This window comes from Mixophyes fleayi, chromosome 1, assembly GCF_038048845.1.
Source record: "Mixophyes fleayi isolate aMixFle1 chromosome 1, aMixFle1.hap1, whole genome shotgun sequence".
NCBI classification, from domain to species: domain Eukaryota; kingdom Metazoa; phylum Chordata; class Amphibia; order Anura; family Limnodynastidae; genus Mixophyes; species Mixophyes fleayi.
Genome location: NC_134402.1, coordinates 360,880,327 through 360,905,535, shown reverse-complemented (window position 1 = coordinate 360,905,535; position 25,209 = coordinate 360,880,327). Strand labels below are relative to the sequence as shown.

Below are 25,209 nucleotides of genomic sequence, written 5' to 3'. Positions count from 1 at the left end.
CTCCTCTAATAGTTGGATTTTCTTAATCAATTTTATGTTTCTAGTTGAACTAGTTGCTCAGGTTGAACTACTTGTGAAATTTCATGGAATTTGAGTGACAAAGTCTTCCTCAAGCACCACGCTTCTGATAATATTTACATATTGTTGTCTTGGTATAGAACTTTCTATCCCTTTTGGCACTTGCTGTAGCCAAACAAAATTAATTCCTTATCATCAGCTTCCTATTTTTTTTTTTTTTTTTTTTAAACATATAACCTTGCTCCAAATATTTCAGTATTTCTTTTGGAACATATACATAGGTGCTGCTACCAAATATTGCATTTATATCAAGATAGCGTGTGTCTTTCCTCTTGTGTATGCAGTCTCATTATCCGAATTTGGTAACTTTGACATCCTGCCAAATTTGTTTGTTATTTGAGCCAGATATTCTCTGGTAGTTCATCCTTCCTCAGAAGCAGGTAGACTACTGTGTATTTTGACTCGCCATCAATGCACGCCATCAACGCATCAAATACTTTCCTGAGGTCCCTATGCTCACTGATCCACAAGTGCCCATGTGTATCAAATCCCAGAAGCTGTTCAGTTCTGCTACTACTGGTTTATGGAAACTATTTCCTTGTTATTTTACCTTTCAAGCCACAAGTGCATTTCATCATCTGGCTGCAACTGATCAAGCTTAATACAATTTGTTGGTTGGTCTTTACCTAGCTTCCTTATTGTTATGGGGCTGCTATGTCCCAGACGTTGGTGCTGCATTGGAATGCACTTTATTAAACAGTTCTGCTCCAAGAACTAGACAAGCAATAACTGAGATTAAGACATCAGCAGCCGCAGGTAGTGAAAGCGACAAGAACAGGTAGGAGGGGGCAGCAGAGTCTGTCAACTGACCTGAGTCCGGTGGGGCAGTCCAGAATTTGGGTGACTCTCCCGGGTAGTCAGGATCTGTTCTAAATGTAAAGACAGTTGGGACGTATGTCCAGTTTCACACAGCTTGGCTTGTGAAGGCAGAGCTTCGTGCACCTAACAGTAGTGCACAGTATTTCCAGTGTGTTTCTCTATAATGATAGTCATATTACACCATACAGACACCCTGTCTTAAGTGTCCTGGGCGTCTCAGAGCCTTAATACAGTTCCTCCACTTGTGTATATTTACATGTAGTTTCCCTAATTAGCAGCATCTAAACATCCATGACAGAAAGCTCTGGGTTGTCAGAGTGGCCACTGTGAGCTTCATTGACTTTGACTAACAGCAATTTTTGCTAAGCTTCTGATTTTCACTTTTGATCCAGGCCAAGTCTCTATTGCTCTAGAGGCCCCCACATTCCCATCTACTGTGCACACGTGCATGGAACTACAAGACAGGTTTGAGCTTCCAGTTTCACCACTAAAAAGTTAAATAGAAGCTGTTTTCTTTAAAAATATCTTTTATACAAACATATGTTACACATAAAACCATTATACATAAAAATGTATAGGTATATATAAAATATCCATTAAATGTCCTTAATATATAAGGCATTGCAAAAACAATCCATATTGCTCGTTGATAATTATGTAGTAGCTGCAAATGTTAATAAACAAAGCTTGAAAAGAGGTGAAGGGAATTGAGTATTAGACATGAACTTTCAACGCTTCCACACTCGTGGTTTCCTGAAGTTCTGCTTCAATACAAGTGTGTCCGTCAGTAGTTATGCAAACTTTGCTATGCAAAAGATCCCTGTGAAAGTCAACAACACTCAAGATTTCCTTTTTCCTTTAATTTTCCTTTGCTTCAAAACATACCCTGTGTCAACATGTTTCTGAAAACAAATTTCTTGAATTTGCGAGAACAGAATAATTGTCACAAATTTTAGGTAACGCTTCTAAATGTTCCTGACACAGGTTTGCATGGTGTTGATTTTGGGAGGTCAGAATATCCCTAGATTATTGTGTGAAACGTGTACCTTTGGTAACTAAGGTACCTCTGTTTTAGTAAAGAAGAGGTGCTAATAATAACTTAATGCACAGAAATAGGCTGTTTTATATTAACTATTTTAAGGGAGGTTATTAGGCAGATTTATTATTTTAGGTATAATTGGCTTTGGGATATTTTTTTGCTTTACTGTACACAATACATACAGGATATATGGATTAAGAAATTGGAAATTTATTTAAATGATTGATTTCCCCAATAAATGTGGATAATAATTGCAACAGAATGATAGGTGAATAGTGCAGTGGACTTTACTGTAAACTGCTTTAATTCACAACACTAGGGAAGTAGTTAGTGTTTAATCTGGACATCGAAGAAGCAATTGATGTGGCAGGTGAAGGTTCCAGGAATTGACCTTAGAAACATTTATCTTCTTCCTTTAGTCTGAATATGTCAATATTAGGGACAAACCACATTTATGCAGGCTTAAGAAGCTGACCTCCCCCAGCCTTAGCACAAAACATTTCAAGCTCCCCAAAGACTATCTCAATGTACAATTGTAAAGGAATCTTCCAATAAAGGAACAAACTCATTTGTAAGCTATTCTAAGAAACTGTGCTTTCTCGCCACAAAACACAAGTTTTCCAGATTTAAGTAGAATATATGGAGCACTTACCTTAGCTTTGATAATGGAGCACTGAAGAGAGCTATTGGCCTGATCATATAACAGACTGAATTCCAAAGCTCCCAATGTGGCTATATAACAAACAAAAACACAATTGTGTATCAAAATCAGTAATCTATAGAAAATGTTAAATAGGCAGATATAAGCACAATTCTCTCACTGAGTATGGGTACATGGATGAATGTAAATAGAGCTTGCAGATGTTTTTTTCTTTTGTTCACAAATAGTACAGAGAACGGTGATGCATTACTTTGTGAATGGCTGGAAATCAACAATAGAGTTCGCTTTGTCACAAGAAAATGAGCCAAATTCTTTACGGTCCATTAACAAACAGTTTGTCATCTGCAACAACTGTTCTCCAAAAGAGAAACAAAGTTAATGAAGCATGTCTCATACAGTAGCTCTAGAAAGCCCTATCCCCTTCACTCTGTTCCCGGTTGTGTAAATGCCAGTGTTTACCATAGTTTTTTCTTCCTATTTGTCTACTCAACAAGAAATGGAAACAGCAGATCATTACTACTGATTGTTCATCCTGCTTGCAATCAGCAAATCGGCAGCTGCACATGATGACACAAAATGAAGGAAAATAGCAAAAAATAATTTGTATGCAGGAATACCAACGAAGTAGAGCAGTAAAATGTTTGTCTATAAGAAAAAGAAAATCATGACATCGTAGAACATGGCATCCTAGATTATAAAGGAATAGATATTCTACTATAATACCAAATGTGTTTATTTCCTTAAATGTGAAAGTAATATGCTGTGCAAATACATTATCTACTCTTTCCATGCACTCACTTGCTTCATCCGAGTCATAGCTATTAGCTTCCTCCTCTTCATCTTCTTGTGGTTGCATCTGTCGCGCAGGAGCTGCTGTGGCTGGTGAAGGTACAGCAGACGTGTACGATACAGTTTGGCGAAGGGGTCTGTCCTCCCGAACACCTTGCGCTATGAATCCACTGGGTTTCTCTTCCCTGGACACTGGGGCTGTGTAGGGCTGTTCAGCCTGAGAAACAGGAGGAGTAGGTCCACCTATGGAAAGAGTTTACTTCGCTCTATACCAAAACATCTATATGCTATAATGCACCACTCTTTATTTTTGGGGACATTTTTCAAGGCCACACGGTTACTTTTACAAGGGAAATGCTCCAAGGGACCTTATGAAACTAAACTACACTTATTTATAGTAAAGATTTTACATGGATTCAAGTTGTTTCCTAAAAACATATTTTATGCTGAAAGTAGCCTCAAGACAATGAAAACAGTTACAGTTAATGAACACATACAGTATATATGATATTTTCATGAAATAACTCCATGATTTTACAAGATCTTTCAAGTTCTTTGTGCTGACTGATCGGTAATATGTTAGTCTGCACTATCTGTAATTCCTATGCCAGAATACACAATATGGCATTCATACCGTGGCCTTCTGGAAACCTGCTTGCTGGAGCTGGCCTTGGTGCTGATCTTCCACTTGCTGGAGGAGCTGTAGAGGTACAAATATGCAGTCAATGACAGTTAATTTAAACTATATCTTCAAAGACCAACAGGAAAATAATTAAAATGGACAAAATAAATTGTGTTAAAGCAGCAATATCATGACAATCATGAACAACAAATGTTGCATTTACTATTTTGCTTGGTCTGTTTCTTCAGGCTGCAATTTATAATTTTGTTCAGTGTCTTGGACCACCAAGGCAACCACAGTCACGTGATGTAGTGACAAAAGAGACCATGGAACGCCTCTATGAGCTGTGTCTGCTCTGTAAAGTGTTTCCACTTACCATTTTATTTTCCCAGCTTTCTGGAAATTTGACCCTGACTGGGAAATTTCTGGGAAATCTGGAAATGCCAATCTATCCACAGCTGGGCTGGCGCTACCATTAGGTGAACCAAGGCAGTTGCCTAGAATAGCGATGGTTAGTGGTGCGCCAGTGATTTTATTGCCCCTGTGCCATCCCCTCCCTGACAAGGAGAAGCAGCCAGCAGCTTCATACATGTGAAGGTGCAGGCTGCTGCTCCTCCATGTTAGCGTTATGCTGCGAGTGTGGCTTCCAATCTGAGGAGCTAAGACAGGAACGCCACTTTTGGGTGAGCACCCCTTCCAAGTGGGGCAACCAGAGATGATGTACAGTGCATGAAAGAAATCGTGCATCACTCTAGCTTAATTGCAGACAGAAAGAACAACGTAAATAACACAGCAAAGTTAGTTTTGTTTCATAATAAATCAATCATTTTATGTATGTTCCCCAGTAGTTATTAGGAATTTTGAGTTTGATCCAGGAGATCCAGAATTTGAAAATGGAAACACTGGCACTATGTAATGTAAGATCCCCCTCTGCCTTCACATGCTGAATGCTGTGGCAGCCATATTTTAGTAACCTCCAGAGGGGTTCTGAAAAGGAGATAATGGTTTTTAGAAGCATGGCTAAAAAAAATGAATATCAGATGCATGTTTAGAATGTATTTAACTTGCCGTTTAAAGGAAACAAAAAACCTTCTATGTAGGATTGTTGCTTTAATTGGACCTGTAGAAGGACTATGGGGTACACTGTTAATTCTATGTTTATTTTATGACTAGCAAATTCCACTTTCTTTACATTATTAATTGGTAAATCTGGATAGTAGTGCAAACTTGGCAATACACACAATTTAATCCAGATATATTTTGTTGGTTGAGGTTTGCCATTAACCCAGTTAGCATAAATAATTACTGGCAATACATTAATTATTATGAAAATACATTTAAAAATAACAGTACTCAGTTTATACTACTCTCTGCAATATAGGTGCGGTTATAGCCATGGGTGTTATACCTGGCTGGGTAGACTGTAGGTTGGAGCTTTGGTTTGCAGGAGGAACAGGTCTAGGATTCTGAGCCACATTGGCACGTTTAGCACCTATAAAATAAATATAAATACAGTTTGTTTAAAGCAAATAAAATGTAAATGGAAGGAAAAACAATGAGCACGATTAATGTCCTATGCTTTACTTCTCAACATTACATTTCTAACTATATTTTTGTAAAACTTCAAAGCTGTTCAATGTACAATTACTAAAAGGAAATCACACTGTAAAAATAAAAAATATACAAAAGATTTATTAGTTTATTTAAAGTTGGATATAAGTCTGTTTCTTTGTGGAAAATCTGCATCTTCGTACTGTGCATGCACACCAAAACTGCGTAAGCAGACATCTGTATCTAGTTTTTTGTGTATCATTGTCTTGTGTCTGTTTACACCTGGGGAGGCAGAACAAAGAAGGGAAAGTGCGGACAAGCATAAACAGAGTACAGTTAAGGGCATGCTATTACGTATACGTAATTGCAACACACGAGGTATATGAATCCGCAGGTATGCCTGCCAGGAGGTGTGTCTGTTGCAGGTGCTCTATTCCTGGAGCAATGATCTGTGCAGATGATTATGGCCAACTTTGGCCATTTCTCTTCCGAGAGATCCGGGGGACAGGTAGGAGCAGGGCTCAGTGAATCACGTCATTTGGTCCCACTCCTAAACTGTCATCACCATTTTTGGCCTATTACAGCAGGGGGTGGGGCCACGATGATCCTAAGCCCCGTTCCCACCACTTAACTAAGTGGAAAGGATCCGGGAGGTTGCCCTGCTCCCTCTTGCTTTTATGTGCCCCCCAAAAGTAATCTAAGCACCAGCTCTCATAGCCTGGGCTGGTTATCTTTAATAAGCGGGAGTGAACAGCATGGGGTCCCCCCACAAAAGCTGCACCAAGCACCAGGTTATGACAAGCTAGGCTGGTTACACTTAAACAAGTAAACCTGCACCTTGTACTTTGCTAAAAAAAATACAGGCACAGCAGTGCATATCGCTCTGGCTCTGCATCTACACTCTTTGGTGCTGTCTAAATGACCTCCAGTATGTTTTTTCTGGTATTCAAGTTTGTTAGTTGCAAGTTAATTAAAACTGAAAATAAAAACATGGAAGACCTGAAAATGCAGCATTGAGTAGATTTTTGTCATGATAAAATACTTAAGACAGTTAATTAGATTCAGTATATTTAGTGTCATTTAAATTAGTAAATGGCCACATATAATAATGACAACTCAATTGTGTACTATTTTTTTTAACCAAGTCCTATTTTAGATATTTGCACAGTTGTGCTACAGGCAAGGGATAATTTTAATATTTGCAACTTGTCAGAAACAATCAAACAAATCATTTTTTTTCCAGAAGACTATGCTGTGAGCTCCAGGCATTTCATTATAGCTGGTCTCCTGTAATCAGTGATTTTATCTCTATAAAGCATTTTTGTTTTATCTCTGAACAAACAGTTCATTGGAGGATTACTTTCTAAAATTAATTGCATGTGATACATAGAGTCATAAGGTTATTTTCAATTTTTTTTTTATATAACTGTTCGTGCATACTCTGTTCTTCACGTGGAAGACAATTGCAATGTTTGCATTGATAACACGACTGGTATCTGTGACATTGAGCTACTAATACTATTTATTAGTAAAATAGAAGTTAAACTAATGTGTAAAGATAGATAAAATTTCTTTTTTTTTTTAGAAGCACACTATTTTGCACAAAAGTCTTCATTTTTACTATTTTATAATTTAGATTGAATGTTTATGTGTTACCATTCAGTATGCTGCAAATATTAGATCTGTAACCTACCTGCCTGCCTGAGCCAGGCTAATTGACTGAAAAGAGCAACATCATGTAACCAAATGACCAAGCTGATGTGAGGACATCAATTACAGACCACTATACATAGATAGAAATATTTTTCGACAATATCCTTTGTTTTAAATATAAACAAGCTTCTTGGAAATATTGCTTATAATGATGTTAGGTTAATTAAAAATTGCCATTCTTTTGTTCAACCTATGGGTCATTTACAAACTGCAAAGTAATTATCTCTACAAATTGGAGCTGCAATATGCTTTTTAAGACTCTGCTTTTCAAGAAGTCAATAACATTATCTCTGTAGCATAGTCAGAACATTATGCAAGTTTAAACAACAGTCACGTGATGTGGGAAGCGGAAACTAACGGCAGAGAAATAGTACAGAGAGGAGTTACATGAAAACCTGAATACCTCACAACTTTTAAATTCAGGGAATTGGGACAATGTGTGTATGCCACACATCCCCAAGGGGGTTATGGAAGTACTGTACACACCCTCGAATACCCTCAACTAAAAATACCCTTTGAATGCAGTGTTCACCATTGGCGAGTGTGCGTTGCACCCTTTAACCGCTGCTGTGCAATGCAGAGCAGTAGTGAATGCGACACCTGACAACCTTCTGGCCTGATTGGAACAAAGCTGTCCTGATTGGGACGGTGGAAAAAAAGACCCCAAATCAGGACTTTCCCATCTAAATCAGGACAGTTCACAAGTATAAGAGAATATGAAATCAGATTTGGCATCCATCCTGTAGATAGCAGTGATTACCACTGTAACAGAATTTAGATGCCAGCATAATTTTCCGGTAAGAAGAAAAGAGTTGCGCTTCATAATGTATTGGCTGAATCATGAACTAAGCAAGTCTATTAAATACAATACAATAAAGCATCTTTGGCAATTGACATTCACCAAGTACTATTTCAAATACTTGTAAAGACATCAACATTAGGAACTGAATAAAAGGAGCAAACAGTTTATTTTCTATTCCCCCTGTGTACAACAAGCTATTAAAAAATAAATAGAAATGAACCAATTTTTTTGTAGAAATTAAAAACAGAGCACTCTTATTTTAATCCAGTAATATTAATGCACATGTGTAACTATTACAAGGCTACTTCAAAGCTTGCTGCCAAGACAGAGACTTTGTATATTCTTTGACAGTTATTAGGCAGAGCCCTATTACAAGAATAGTAAACTATTAAAATCTTCAGTTTAAGTTCAATTGGATCATAAAACAAGACATTATCTACAAGAGGATTGGATTCCAAATGAAATTTATTACAAAAAGAGCTTCAATGGTGCACTCAATGTTGGAAATTGAAATATAGCATATATAAATACGCAGCTTATATGTAACTATGTTAGCAAAGGATAAAATTGTTATAATTATATTAGAGATGAGCGGGCTCGGATATCTAAAATCCGAGCCCACCCGAACGTTGCCGGATCCGAGACAGATCCGGGTATTTCCGCCAATTGCAAAACTGAAACCGAGGCTTTGAGTCATAATCCCGCTGTTGGATCTCGCGATACTCGGATCCTATAAATTCCCCACTAGTCGCCGCCATCTTCACTCGGGCATTGATCAGGGTAGAGGGAGGGTGTGTTAGGTGGTCCTCTGTCCTGCTATATCTCGTGCTGTGCTGGGGAAATAACAATGCCCTTAGAAGGGCCCGGCCCGAAAAAATTTAAAAAAGTTATAAAAAAAGAAATAAAAAGAAAAATATCCAAAAACAATCCTGCAGTATAAGTCCATTGGTACTGCAATATTACAAAGTTCACTGATTCTGCAGAATAGACTGGGAATTAGTGGAAATGATTGTTATTGAATGTTATTGAGGTTAATAATAGCGTAGGAGTGAAAATAAACAAAAAAACTTGATTTTAACCCTTTTTATGTTTTTTTCAAAATGAATTCGAACCAAAACCTTTCGTCAGGTGTTTTGCGAAACAAATCCAAACCCAAAACCTCAAGCAAATCCGAATCCAAAACACAAAACACGAGACACCAAAAGTGGCCGGTGCACATCCCTAAATTATATGAACATTGCTTATTGGAAATAACTATTTAGGTGGCTAAATGATTTATTTGCTGACTTAAAGAAATTTGTATAATATATATATACTCTGTATTATTCATTTGTATTATACTTCTTCTACATTTGTATTTGCATTATACATATACAGTACTTTGTTAAATACACTACGTATATGTGTTAATTCAATAAATAAAAACCTAATTAATAAAAAAACAATAAATGAATAATAAATTAAAAATAAACTAAAGACATTTAAGCTCATAACTTAGTTTTACAAATAAAATTATATCAGGTGCTTAAATTATTTAAATGCAATGAAGGGGTGATGAGGGTGCATGTACAGGAACGTTCTCCACTTTATGTGAGAGTGCACTTTCTCTCTGACAAAAGACGTGAATTGGGACTCAAAACATCAAATCTTGTTTATAAACTTTACACCTGCTACAACTTCCAGTTGCACTTCCATGGTAAAGTACATTTGTAGGCGAACTTTGACCAAAACTTTCAAACAAACAAAAATAACACACTAAAAAAAATACAGTGCCGATGTTCCCAACCTCTCGTGATTAATTTGAAACAAAATGAAGCAAAGACAAACAGTATTTTAGGAGGGAAACTGAAACGTTTAAATGAATGCAGGGAGTGGTTGTAAAGTGCTAGTAGTTCTCTAGATCACCCACCAACCCACAAATCTAGGCAACATATGGCACCTTAAAATGCAAATGTCACATTCACAAATATATAGGAGTTCCCTCACCGTCCTGATATAAAACGCTTACGGCAAGAAGTTGCTCTCTGGTAGCAGCCATTTTACATTCAGAGAAACCTCCTACAGTGTCTTGTACAGACAGTCTGGTGCGCAGAGCTAAAACATTATTTTGATTTTATAAAATATGAATTTTTCGGTTTAGTAGTACATTAAAAGATATAAAACTCCATGAATAGGTATACCCTCTTTTATAGGTATGCATTTTTCAGTTCAGTGATAGATTAAAAGATACAAACCTCCTTTATCAATTAAATCAGTGGTCGAAGTGGAAATTATAAGCGCCGGTATGGAACATTTAATGTTAATGTCAGTGAACGGAAATTGATAGTTTTACAATGAAGACAGTAGGAGAAGTGGCGCTATGGTGTACCACCGTATACCCCCCCCCACTTCGACCACTGAATTCAATTATGGTAAAGTTTCGTGCATATTGAGCTTCACAGTGGAACTGGCAATTTCGCAGGAACAGTAACAGTATCAATCTCCAAGTTCCACTTCTGCTTCACCATTCAATGACATTTCACACTGTATTTGTAAATGTTACATTCCACACAGTTTATAGTCTATAAATAGAACAGAGTTGGTGACAATTCAATCTGCTCTGTGTGTAGTTGGGGTATAATAAGGTAGAAGGTGGTACAAAAATGATGAAGTTCCGTACGGAACACTATAGGTCAAATTCCACAGCAAATGCAGATGAAGGTGAATAAAGGTGAATATTTCATGGAGTTGGATATTTCACTCATCTTTACCCCTCACTAGCTCCACAGTCTAACCTTACAGAATAGAAGGCTAGCACTGGAAGACTGAACCTAGATATAGATATATAGATATAATGAAGTTTGTTTGGCGAGTATCTTCCACAGCTCTCAAGGTAAAGCTGCCAAATCTTACATAGTTATTAAGGATCGAAAAAGTAACTTATTAGAACTTATTAGTCCACATAGTGACAACGTGACAATGCGACAAAGTGACAATTATTGAAAACATAATTTTTTGGTTGTAAACAATTGTTCGACAGCTGGAAGGAAACCTCTCCACAATACGACATAACGACGCGTCAAACAACAAATCTTATTTTCTAAATAGCATTTTTGGTCTATTTACCAAATAATTTGCCAATATATAAAAACTGCTACACACTACAAATCGGACCCGCGCAATGGCGGGTGACCCTGCTAGTAGCTATTATTGGAATAAAGGTCAAGGTACTGGATATACAGTATGTTTACTTCACCAAACACAACAAGACTCATTTGCAAAACTGCTAATTTAAGGTCCATAATACAAATTATGTTGTATGATAATTTATGGAGTCGTGTGCCTATATTTTAGTGCAACAATGCTATTTTTTTCTATAGAAATGCATGGATCTGCAAGACAAAGTGGCATAATCTGACGGGGAGGAGGTGCAAATATTTTAGCATTTTTGGATGGCAGAATTGAGTGGGTTCCATACTGAATGCAGTACCTCAAACTGCACCCATTTCAATACAAGCTTTTGTATTGTCGACCAAGATATTTAACGGAAATTCAAAAATTAAGAGAGCACATTAATCTCATTATTAGTTTAAGGTATACATGAAGTTCAACTATTTTGTATTTTTGGAGAAAGTAGGAAAAGTTAAATAAAAAAAAGAAGAAAGAAACATGTGGTAATTAGTTCAAGTGTAAAATGTGGTTAATTACATCTAAGGACAGAACTACACAAATTACTTTGGGGTTGAGACCAACGTTTGGATTTAGGAAGTTAGCTGAAATAAAGTATAGGGCAGTTGTTTCTTTTATACCTATATTTGATATAAACCTTTTTAGGTGTCTAACCCAGACATCCATGGGTTCAGATATACATTATTATTTTTTCATTCCATTCCTTTGGGTAAACATTAATATATTATGTTGATTATAGTTCACCTAATAAAACAATCAAAAATAATATATAGCCAGTTCATGAGTTGGTAATATGGAACAGAGTTTCCAAAAGAGCACCATGCGGATTTAGTGCATGCTAAAAATCATGATGTAGATGCAGGCTTGTATAAAACAACAAAATCACAATGACAGGTCTAGTATACTGGAGGTTATGTGTAAATCCTGTTTCATTAGATAAGATAATTATTTTTTGCAGAAATGTGTTATCTTCCCTACACAGGTGTCTCCATGTATTCTCGCCACAGTAACAACATCATTAAATGGCTGGACAAGAGGATCATAAGAAAATAGATTGCAGCAGAAATGTCACTATACACATTTGCTGGAGCCCTTTTGGAAGAGCAGATAAAAAAGGGAGACTTGCAGTCATATCTGTCCCGTGTGTTTTTAAACACATATAGGATGTTCTTTCCTATAGTACCCACTAGTAATGTATTCCATCGATCAATGACCTTTTCTACAAATTAGTACACAATTTTTCAGCCTTCCTCACTCCATTCTCAAACATATTTTTCCAGATAAATTCCTCTCCCGATATATGTTCCGTTCCAACTACAGTATCGCGTATTCTTAGTTGTAGCTGAATTTAGAATTTATGTTTTAATAAAACTAGAAATCGGGTTGACTATGAGCCCAGGTCCTTAATTCTAAAAAAAAAAACCAGCCTTATTGACCAATGAGCTTTATAATTATCTTCTGCAATTGGAGTACAGGCTTTAATAGGGCACAATAACCATGACATTGTGTGGGTGGACTAGTGTCAGAGAAAGCAGCTTTGGGGCCTTTAAGCATCCATCAAGTTTGGAATGATACATTTAATATTTTCTGCATTTTTTAGAGCAATGCTTCAGTGGTATCCAGTAAGACAGCATCACTATGGAAACAGGTCAGTGCATAAGTACATGTTAAAGGACAGCCTAAAACATCTGCCCACGAATACAGTTCACATGGCACAGAACATTTCTATGTGTACCCGTTAATTACACACAAAGAAAGGCAAATATTCCCCATTTACATTGAGGGAATATTCTTGATGAAAGATGAAAACAAAGATATTTTGATACCATGCTTGACTTCAATTTCTTTCCTGCAAGTGTTCTCACATAAGGATTTGGGTGGTGAAGGATCTATCAATACCATACATTAGAGTTTGGGGAGCACCTAAAGCGATTATTCAATCACTGTTCAGGAAGTGTTTTATAGAGAAGAATGAACGTGGTGGATTCAACGATATGGATTGACTTATAACAATTGTTTGCTTCAAAAATACATTTTTTTTTTTTTAAATTGTCTCAAAGATGTTACACTATGTTGTATTTTTTTTTCCACATGTTACACACTACTTCAAGTATATAAGTAAGGAAAGATTACCACACTGTGATATATGGATCTTATCACCATTTGAATATAAGTATATTTAATGTTTATACATTTTTTATTTTTCATTATATCAGGACTGCATTATATATCCTATTTGTGAACACACTCAGTAGCGCAGGATACTCTTTATTCTTTATATATTCAATACTTTAGGAATATTTGTGTGATTCCCTTAAGAGTTAACAGCGGCAACTGAGAATAGCACAGTCTACCATCTTGTACACATCAATTTCCATATTGTGAACCTATAATTATGGGAACGCACCCCAATCAGTTCACTAGGCCTTGCACCCATTGGCATTTTAAAAATACATATGTAAATGGGATTGGACACTAGAAACCATTGTTTCTAGTGGTACTACACCCATAGGAGTTTTTGACCGTGCTCAGTTCCATTAGTGTTTTCGGAACACAACTGCTTTTAAATTTTTGGGCAACTTAAATGAATCGGAAAAACTAAAGTGAACTTTAAAATGTTATTTACGTAATTATGCATATGTCGGGTTTGATATGTTATTTTATTAGAGTTAAAAACACTAGCAAAATGCCAGTGGCTATGAGGCCCTAAATACATACATGCAATGCTGTGACAGCTGTCAAATCTTGGAGGATTATGTTAGCTATTAAAAGCAATAACTTTACAATTTATTTTAAAACACTGTGGAGGACATTGATTGCGGACACAGATAAACAAATTAGGCCTATAAGTTAACTAATGATTTAAAAGCCACTAAATCTAGAATAAAAGCTGGCTTGCAAAAATGTTGCTACTAATAACATTTACAAAATAAGATATTCGGGATAAATTTTGTAGACGACCTGCCAGAAATCCTTGAAGGACACCAATAAACAGACACTTTTTGCTTCGTTTGGCAGAAAATGGCTGATGACAGACAACTATAACCTAAAATGAACTGCACGAGAAACTGTAACATAATTCAGAAATATTTATGTTTAGTCTTTTTCATATTGGGCAACTTGAATTTTAAGTTTAGTGGCCCTTTAAAAGTATTTATAGTATTGAATTTGTCTCTACTTTTGTCTAAACATGTAAATGGCTGCTTCATCCAGAGATTGGAAAAGAAAACCTTGTAAACCAACCATATTTTTTCCAGTACAATATACAGTATGTCCACTAACTTTGTTCTCAACTTTGAAACTTGGCTGCAAGTCTGCCAATTAACCTACACAACCTCCTATCGTCTCTACTTTGGAGGATATCATTCATCAGCTTCCAACATAATAATGGACTAAAGCTTTGAGGGAACATTGTTGCTCTTTGGAACTACAAAGACATAGTGAGGAATGAAGGCCATTTTTCCAGTCGCAAAAAATGGCCTAGGGGATAAGTATAGAATTCTGAGCAATACGATTCTACTAATGGAGTTTGTACACATAAGTTCTTTGTTTAGGACAAAGCAAAAATAGAGACATGTATTTGACTGCGTAGCTAGTGCGTTTGTTACAAGTGTATTAGAATTAATATAGCATAATTCAGAGTTATATCTATGTCAGACACAGAGGGTCTGAGAAGTGACTAAGCTCTTCATCCTTTCTTTCGACAGGTAAATTATCCATATCCTCTGTGCATCACTCTCAGAACAGAAATTCAGAAAGTGCTTTTTTTTTTTTAATACATTTAATATGCTGTTATTTCACTGCTTGTTTTTCTAAGACATTTATTGCTAGCCTTTGTTGTGGGAGTTCATTGGGGTCTGATTGAAGTCACCGCTCACATGTGTTTGTTAACTAAGTATAATGAGTGTATATTGGTTGCATTGTAGTGTTGGCTGCTTAGCTAGTGTGTTTAGTTCAAACTGTGTGTTAGTTACAAGTGTATTAGGATTAACATAGCATAATTCAGAGTTATACCAGAGTTCAACAGGAGGTAAAACTGAGGCGAACAGTCTACCTGATAACATTGCTACAGAAGGACAAAACCCAACACTTCAGTGAGTCCTGTTACCTTCCACCTAAAGCACCTGCCTTGGACACGCCTTACTAATCTGATAGCATTGGTGAAAAGTCCACTTCTGATTTAATAAACCACTTGCAACCCTTGACTCATTTAAATTCTCAGAATGTCCAATCTGCTCATCTGTTTAACCATGTTGTTCACCCCCACTAGGCCAACTTCTTTCTATGTCTATCCACACTGCAAAATCTTCCTCTTCGCACTTCTCCCTTGTTCCCCTATTCCCCATCCTCCCAGCCCAATATCCTCACCTATTTCAACCTACTCTACTGCCACTTCAACCCACCTTCCTGACAGTTCCACAGTATAGTCTCCCCCTCACCTGCTTCCCATCTGAACTGCTAAACTTAATGTCCATTTAGTTCCTACAGTTTCTCACTACTCAATCATTAGAATGTAAGTTTTCATGGGCAGGGTCCTCTATCCAATGTCTCACATGAAGCCAGTCTGTCGTCCTTGTTTGTCCCGGTCATGTCTGAGGCCGAATTGTTTCTGTACGACATGTCATTCGTTCTATTAATTGCATTCATGCAGTTATTATTCTGCTTTGCACCCATGTGCTCGTTATGTCTACTGGTTCCATGCATGTAATTTTTATACTACTATGTCAGGCTTTATAGAATCTGTGGTGCCATACAAATAAACGATCGATATATATATATATATATATATATATAGATAGATAGATAGATATATTTATTTATTTATTTTTTTCTTTGTTTTAGGCAAATATCTTCCACAGCTCTCACTGTAAAGCTGGCAAATCTCACCTAGTTATTTAGTATCAACAAGTAATATATACCACTCAGCGACAATGCGACAGATAGTGAAAACATCATTTTTGGGTTGTAAACAATTGTTTGACTCATGGAAGGAAACCTTGCGCCAACACAACATAGCGATGAAGCAAAAACTCTTATTTTCTAAACAGCATTTTGGGTCTATTTACCAAATAACTTGCTAATATATAAAAGCTGATAAACATCACAAAATCGGACCTGCGCAATCGCCGGATGACCCTGCTTGTTCTAAATAATTATAATGTATCTGTTTTTTCCATGTATTGGTTCATGAAACAGAAGTGTTACTGATTGACAGTATAAAGTATTGGATGTGGTTTAAAAGTTTTTATTTTCATAAGTAGATCTCACCACAGTCATCTTTTGAGCTAGAGAACAATCTAGACATATCAAGTATGTGGACATCATTGGGAATTTTTGTGCTTTTGACAGAACGTTGTCATTTTTATAGTATAAATAAAGTATAAAGTAATATGTTGTATTCCATCAATCTTGTATTAAAGGGATTGTTCACATTAATTATTTAAATCCACCCTCTTCCCTCCCATGCACACACACTATGCCAGAGAAGTTCCGGCTCCTGCTTGGTTAAGCCTGCAAGTATCACAGTTGCCTATTCTCGCAGAATGTCCAGGATACTTCCAGATCCTTGGGAGACCTCCAGGACTCTCAGAGGAGCAGGCAATACTCCCTCAAGGCCACTCATCAGCTTTACCAAGTGAGCAGTAACTTGTTGTAATGATGCAAATCTTGTCATCAAGCCCCACTCATCTGTGAGTGTAATTGGATGCTAGTGTGCACTTGATAAGGACAATGATGGGGTGGCCAAAGTCCATCTATGCAAAACAGAAAACATTCTAGCTCACTTCAGGTGTGGCATAGGCTGCATAGCTTACATACTTTTTCCTTCTCTGATGCCCAAAACTTATCAGGGGACATTTTAGTGTGCACAGTAATATGCATTTTACTTTCAATTTAATCAAGAATTCTGCTAGTTGTCCATGTATATTGTTGAAATGCCAGGAAAGTGTGAAAATGACTCCTAAATATCACTTGCTACCAAGACATGGCTTTTCAGTAGTGTATGCGCTCAATATTTTCATATTTATTAGTTTCACCAATTTAATACATTTATAGATTACAAACACAGTTCTGTGGGGCTATGGTTGTGGCATAACCCCTAAAAAACTTTGGAGAGATCGATTTAAATATAATTATATTGTTTGGTTGCAGTAGCGATAATGCGGTTATTGTACAAATTCTATTCGTGTCAATACATTATGCTGTTCATTTTTTGCATATTGAAAAATGGATTATGGTGAAGGAGGTTGGAAAGATCAATATGAGTATCATCATCAATTTATTTATATAGCGCCACTAATTCCGCAGCGCTGTACAGAGAACTCATTCACATCAGTCCCTGTCCCATTGGAGCTTACAATCTAAATCCCCTAACATACACACACAGACCGAGAGAAACTAAGGGCAATTTTAATAGCAGCCAATTAACCTACCAGTATGTTTTTGGAGTGTGGGAGAAAACCGGAGCACCCGGAGGAAACCCACGCAAACACGGGGACAACATACAAACTCCACACAGATAAGGGCATGGTTGGGAATCAAACTCATCACCCCAATGCTGTGAGGCAGAAGTGCTAACCACTAAGCCACAGTGCTGCCCAAAAGATGTTAAACAGTTTGCCATATCCTACTACCAATGAACGTAATAGAAAATCTTATTTAACAGGAATGACTTTGCAGTGTCAACACTACTACATCAGTGATAACAATAAAATAAACAGACAGCGGACAAGGTTATGATGTACTGATATATCTAGGGACCGTACACAGCATATAAATGGATTCTAATTAGTGCACCAACTGTTCAGTCAGGCATCTTCAATAAGGAATCACAGCAGCACATCACTGTGTTGGACATTATTTATTGTCACAGTACCTAGAATTGTCTCATTGCCTCCAGTGCTAGAGAAATAAAGAACTCTGATGACACCTTTCATCAATACGGTTGTCTGCATGATTTAAAAGACTCTTCAAAAAAAAGGGGGTAACTATTATTTTGGTATTTCTGTTCACATTCTTTATTATTATTATTATTATTATTATATTTTGCCACTTGCCTTTAGTGTTTGTTAACGCATGACTAATGCTATGGATATCACTACAATTGTAAAGTGTCTGTGTGATACATGTAAGATCCTACCAAGTCCATTAAATTCAGTTTGTTATATTTATCTAATGAAATCATTCTTCAGATTTATTCTTAAAATCAATGTATGACCTCATTGCTAAACATATGAGACACAACAGACAACCTCCTGATCCCCAAAGCCTTTATGTTCAGCAGCATCTCCTATATGATCTTTTACACAAGGTCACTTTGTATAAAATATTTGATTCCCATGGCAGTATATGATTTAGGGTTCTCTTTGGTTACATTAACAGAGTCCCTCCTTAATTTAAAAACCATTTTCCTTCATCCCCCTCCAACAATGTTTATGTTCCGGAAACTCATGTCCACTTAGCGTTTTAAAAGGGTCATGACAATTTTCCACACAAACCCTTCTCAAGCCTAATGCCTAGGCTGCAGCCTAGCCAGCCTATTGGACAATCAGGTCCTAAGCTTAGCCTACAAGAAGGGTCACCACCTGCAAAAAATGCTTTATTATCAGTAAGTTTGATTTTTCATCCACTGAGCACTTTCCAAGGTGCATGCACAGATTCCCAATACTTGGAAATACCACATAACATGGGAATGCAATTACATAATGTATTTGTAGATACTGCAGGAAATGTGCATGGAGGAAACGATAAAAAAAAACATTAATGCCCAACCTATTTCCACTGTAGGACCACCCCCTTTATTAAATGAAACACTTCAGCTTTTATCTTCGGTTATACCAGATTAGATAGTCTGTACTTGCGCCCCTGAATACCATCCAGCAAAACTAAGCGCTCTTGCGCACCTAATCAATCAAGGACCACAAATGTTTACACCCCCCACAGATGCAAGGTCATGCACTTACCTGTAAAAATTAGTGCAGTTGCACAAACGTAGGCACACAACATCACAAAACAGTATTTGTACTTTCTTACATTACCCTTAAGCATACTTAACATCTCTCCTGTCCAGGAGACTCCCGAATTCCGGGTCAGTCTCCCAGACTTCCGGGAGAGTATAACATCCACCCACATCTGCCTAATTCCTAGTGAAGTGGGCAGGATTAAAGCCGCTATAACGAGATTCTCAGAGAACTCCCAGAGGCGAACATCAGAAAGTCAGCACATGTGCCCTTAAGTTGTGAACAAAATAGACTATTTATATTGTGGTCTGTAACTAAGATAACTACACGTCACACACTTTCTGTTTTACACCAAATTTTCATGGTGAGCTTAAGCTTAAAGATGAAAACAAACATCTAAAAAGGGGTAATTTTCAATTATTTACTAGATAAATAGAATCTGCAAGGGATAAAAACATATAATTATGTTTGTTAACAAAAATCCCACACACTTAATGGAGATGTAATCTGTCACTAATCTGATACAGACAGTTTGCTCCAGGAGAAATGAATAAAGAATGGCATTTTTTATATAAAAAAGTAACCTTAGGTCAATCATCTATCAGTATGAATAACAATGATCTTTTGTAGCAGAATAAAACTCAAAGATTGTTGGACAAGCAAATAGAACTAGACATTTCTGTAAATGTTACAATGTGGCGCTGTTCACCTTCCATATGCTGTCAGGCAGCAGTATATAGTGGTACAAAGTATAACATGGTATTACCACATACTGTTCAGTGGTACAATGTGTAAACAGCAGCACAGTTTTAAACATTAAAGTCAAGACAGCAAATGGTTGGGAGAAGCGGCAGTGAGTGCCCATTCAACCCAACAATGGCAGGGGTACCGAGGCCAGAAGGTGAGGGGCCACCACACATCCTAAACAGCACAATAGCCCATGGAACTATATGATACCATAGTTTGTTTATGTAGCAAAATGTTTCCTTTCCCCTCTTAATTAATACAATGTAGAGATAATCAAGTAGAAAGAAAAAAATTGTCAAACCTCCGGGATTTCTGTTGGCCTCATTGTCTGCAGTGCTATAAGAGTAGTCTCTTCCTTCTTGGTCAGCTACGGCATAATCGCCCCCACTCAATGCCATTCGTGACTCAGATTGCTTACGAGTAGGAGGGGGACAATTCCCTCTTCCAGATGGAGCAGCAGTTGATTCAGGGCCTGAAGGCAGACAAACTTATTTTAATGTCACTTATGCACTTGGATGTCCTAATCACATCGTGCACAGATAACCATGAAGCAATCAGAAAACAGCCAGTAACAATTTCTTAGTTACATTTTCAGCCAACAGTTTCACTGCAGCAACGGAACAGATGTCTCATCCCCAGGAGAAAAAATGTGAGGCATGATATCATCACAGCTTGCTGGCTTTTACACAGGAGATTGATATGATAGACTTCATTCATATTGCAATTACCAAGTCATTGCCTGTACCAACCAATGGCCCATAAGGTAAAGGTCATTTGAGATCCCTCAGTAATTGCAGTAATCCATATCGGCAACACAGGGTGTGAAGTGTTGTTTTTTTTTTTAGCATATGAATGACATCCTCTTGTTCTCTAACCAAGCAGACTATGCATTGAAGATGTCCTTCTGTCTTCTACTTGCTTTAATAATATATAATTGCTCTGGGATAGCATGCTAGAAAATTAATTGAACACTTGTTCGTTCTGCAAGTGAACAGAGACATCAATCATGTGGTCAAAAAGTTCTGGAAAGGTCCCTTTTGCAAAAAAAAAAAAAAAGTGGTTTTAGAAGTTTTTTCGAAATCAGATTCATTTGAGAAGGAGGAAGACAGCCCATTAAACATACATAACTGTGCTATGCTGTATATCACTTTGCCAGACATACCTAAATGTTCTTCTTGGGATTCTCATAACAAAAGAGGTCAGTTACCAAATAATTTTAAAGATTGGACTAGGACATTCTCAGAACTCATAGGGGGGAATTCTCTCGAACAACACGGCCCGCACACTATTACGGTTACTACGGTAATAGTGCGCATTGTTACCATTAGTACGGTAATTTCAACTCTGATTTTTGCTCGCAGCTCTGTGAGCAAAAATCGACGTTAAAATTACCGTACTAATGGTAATAGTGCGCGGCTCATGAACAAGCGATCAAATGAAATCCCCCCTTTAATGTGTTCAATATGGACAGTATTAACAAAATCTTAATTCAATAATAAATATAATGAATGGACAATAATGACATCAATGCACAGTATTTAAAATCTGTATAAAACTATAAATCAACCACAATAAGGAACATTGCCAGAACAACATTATGTACTGAAGCTAGACAGGATAAGATTAGGAAAATGTCATTAACCTTTTTTTCTAGAAACAGAGGCAGTAAATACATAAGGTCATACAAAGTATAGGACACATCAAAGACATCAAATGTGATATGAAAACATTACAGATCGGATTAACCAAGCAGTTGTTATCAATCATCTACATGAAGTTTTATCTACAGGTCAGCCTCAAGCGCTGGAAAATTGTGTACATTATCCTCAACAGTACTTATCGTTTGGCAATACAAACAAATGAACTCAATGTTTCAAAAACAATTTGAGCTCTTATTTCTAATTTGAAGAATCAGATGACAATTTTTACTAGAACATTTTGTATAGACATGAATATCCTTTGTAATGCATATATGGAAAAATAAATCAAAGTTGCCTAAGGCTCCGGAGTTTGTTTTTCCATGTTTAAAAGCATGTGAGGTTGCTTATAAAGTGTAAAAGAATTGTTTTATATATGTAAATCTTAATATTCATGGCCAACAATGGCAATAATCAGGCACGTAAGAAGACATTTGTAGGCCCTACAGTAAGAATTAGGTAAGGGTCCCCATGTATCGATCATTGGTAAAAAACTAACATATATATGGGGCAGGACCCCCGTCAGCTGTGGGCGCTATAGCATCTGCACCCCCTGCACCTATGGTAGTTACACACTTGGCAATAACCTTTGTCCCTTGTACACATACTTGCCAACTTTCCTGGACTGTCCGGGAGACTCCCGAATTCCAGGTAGGTCTCCAGGACTCCAGGGAGTGTAGGGCATCCTCCCGCATCTGCCCACTTCCTAGTGAAGTATGCAGCATTAGAGCCGCCAAGACGCGATTCCCTGAGAATTGCGTCAATTTGGCCCTGCCCCCCACTGTAAAATGATGTGTATGCATCCTTACATAGGAGGCGGGGACTGCTCATACCACCCACCTCCCCTCCCAGATAGCAACAGCCAAAAGTTGGCAATTATGCTTGCACATTATATCCATAATGCTATTATTAGGAGACATGTCAGAAGCCATGTAATAGTGAAAAGTACACACTAGGTTTATGTGGAATTGAAAAATCTTAAGAGGCTCACGACACTGAAGTGTAAATTCAACATCACAGTTCTGAATGACTTTATTACCACACATTTCATTAAATCAAACTTTTCAGTTTTCTCTCCTAAAATACTATTAGGTTTAGCTTCCTTTACGGTTTAAATTAATTATGCAAATGATGGCACACATATCTTTATTACATTATTTTTGTGTGTGTGCCGCTTTTTTTGTACATTACTGTGTTCTCAAAATGAGCTACTCCGCCAAAGACCCGAAAACCGCCTGGTTTTGGCTGGTGCATAAGGTAAGTTAATTTAAAATTTTAAAGCTGCATAACCATCTAAGAAAAAATTCCCCAGGCTACCCCTTCTCTCTAGTCAGAACTCCAGTGGATGCTCCGTTTATATGATAGCCCCAGGCTAAATACGGGGAGTATGGTGTGAGTGGGAGGACCAATCATAAACCACAATCAAAAAACTAGGTGGTAATACAGATATAAAACTGCTGTCCACAGTCTTATATCTGTCATATTCATATTTCACTTTATTATTAGAAGTCACTATTCAGTATGTTTGCACAATATATTGCTATGCATAGGAGTCAAAAACTAAAAATTAAAATGTAATTGAGAATGCATCACAATTGGCTCACAATCACTGAACTAAGTTCCCTCTTTTTTATCCAGGATAAAAAAACACATTCTGTAAACAGATGACGAACCCAAGTACTTCTAACCAATCAAAACTACAGTTCTTATTTTGACTTGCAAATGTTAAATACTGATTACTAAACTTGAATAGAGTCTCTGATTGGCACTGAAAATTAGGAAACTCATTTTTTCAATTGTCTTTCCACTCACAAATTATGCACAGGGAAATCATTTTTTTGGGGGGGAGGGAGTGGGGGGGTGGGTTGACGTATGAGGAATGAGCATTATCGTTATTTTGTGTACAAATATAACAGTGTAAAAAATTGTTTACATATTAAGTAAAACTCCTTTGTATAACTATGTGCAACGAAGTGCTTCCATTTAAAGCAGGCTTGTCCAACCTGTGGCCCTCCAGATGTTGTGAAACTACAAGTCCCAGCATGCCCTTCCATCTATCAACTGGTTGTCTACCAGCAAAGCATGCTGGGGCTTTTAGTTTCACAACACCTGGAGGGTCGCAGGTTGGACAGGCCTGATTTAAAGTGTAGGGTAATCACTTGCTAGTCCACTGGCAAACTGTCTCAGACTGGTTACCATAGCAATAATCATAACCTAGCGGTATAGAGCTGCTCTTTTCTGCATTAATTATCTGCCATATAACAAATGAAACACAAGAATGCTCATATTTTCTATAAAAGTATCAATTTTCATCTTTAGCCTTACCGTATAATTCTTGGTCAGGAGGAGCAGTAATCTCTGCTTGACCTTGAACAAACAAATCAATAAAAATATTTTTAAAAAAACAGTATATGTCTCATAAGCTACTTATCTATTAAGTGGATAAAATTTAATACAACTATAGAAATCTGACGTCTGAGAAATCTTCTGTTCAAAAATTGCCAAACAAGTATTCTTCAATTTTACATGATAAACTGGTAAGAGAGGGTAATGTTGTATTGGAGTCTGTGGGTCCCTTGACCTCCTTTTGCCAAATGTTTAAGTTAATTTCTAGGGCAAACTACCTCCTCTCTAGTCTACAGGTACACTTCTCCCTCTAGTGGAGGGTCATGTAACAGGCACACCTAAGATTAAATTCTCACATAGATTATTCTGTGTGATGAATAGCATATGAAACTATACGCTTTACCAAACAGTGTATGGAGTGAAAACAAACTTTGTGTTAAATGTATAATATGCCCTACTTATGTTTTTGTGGTATGTAGTAGGATTCCTAAATAAGTACAGCAAGAATGAACCGTGTCCCGCTATTCTGATAGGGACAACTTTGTCCCATGGGTGGGAGATTTGGAAGGTATGTCTCATTCACTGCTGCTGTGCATGGCAATGAATGAGTGCCATGCGCACTACATGTCAATGAAGGAGGGAAGGAGAGTATGGGGCATCCTAGCACTTCAAAAGCGCTAGGGATGTTGCCCATTGTGCGTTGGTCACTCCCCTGTCCAGATTTTTAAATGTTGGGTGGTCTGCACATTAATGGGAAGCAAGATACCCAATATTTCATATGCACATTTATTTAAACCTTCGTTTGCTATTCTAGATTGTTTTTGCTATACTAGTTTAGAGAAAAGATCACACTGATTTATCACCTCGGCCCTGGCTACGAGGGTAGCGTTTTTGCTCGGAAGCTGAAGCGTCTGATGTGGTCAGGTCACTTGGAGGCTTCTGGGGTTTTGTTGACTTGTTCACTGGCATTGGTTGTGGAAGTACATGTTTAGGAAAGCCCTTGAAGAACCAAGCTCCAGATCTCTTCCACACCTTGAGAAATAAATTAAAATGGATGTGTACATTTTCCAAGTTATTATTATTATTATTAATTTTTATTTATAGGGCGCCACTAGGTGTCCGCGGCGCCGTACAGGGACAAACAAAATTACAATACGAGGTGAGACAGCACAGTACAGTAAACAATAATCACAGTAACTCAGTGAGCTCAAGGCACAGC

The 25,209-nt window shown here is 37.2% G+C and overlaps 1 protein-coding gene across 3 annotated transcripts in view; it reads right to left on the bottom strand.

Annotated features, from left to right (window-relative positions):
* The window catches only part of RPH3A (rabphilin 3A), a 206,217-nt gene that overhangs the window by 35,854 nt on the left and 145,154 nt on the right, over positions 1 to 25,209 (bottom strand). For all 3 annotated transcript variants that reach the window (XM_075178499.1, XM_075178500.1, XM_075178501.1), the window contains 7 exons: positions 24,854 to 25,022; positions 23,970 to 24,011; positions 20,249 to 20,419; positions 5,417 to 5,500; positions 4,021 to 4,086; positions 3,396 to 3,629; positions 2,589 to 2,668 (listed from right to left, as the gene is read on the bottom strand). In XM_075178499.1, coding sequence (XP_075034600.1) covers positions 2,589 to 2,668; positions 3,396 to 3,629; positions 4,021 to 4,086; positions 5,417 to 5,500; positions 20,249 to 20,419; positions 23,970 to 24,011; positions 24,854 to 25,022 — 846 coding nt within the window. The remainder of the gene's footprint in view (positions 1 to 2,588; positions 2,669 to 3,395; positions 3,630 to 4,020; positions 4,087 to 5,416; positions 5,501 to 20,248; positions 20,420 to 23,969; positions 24,012 to 24,853; positions 25,023 to 25,209) is intronic.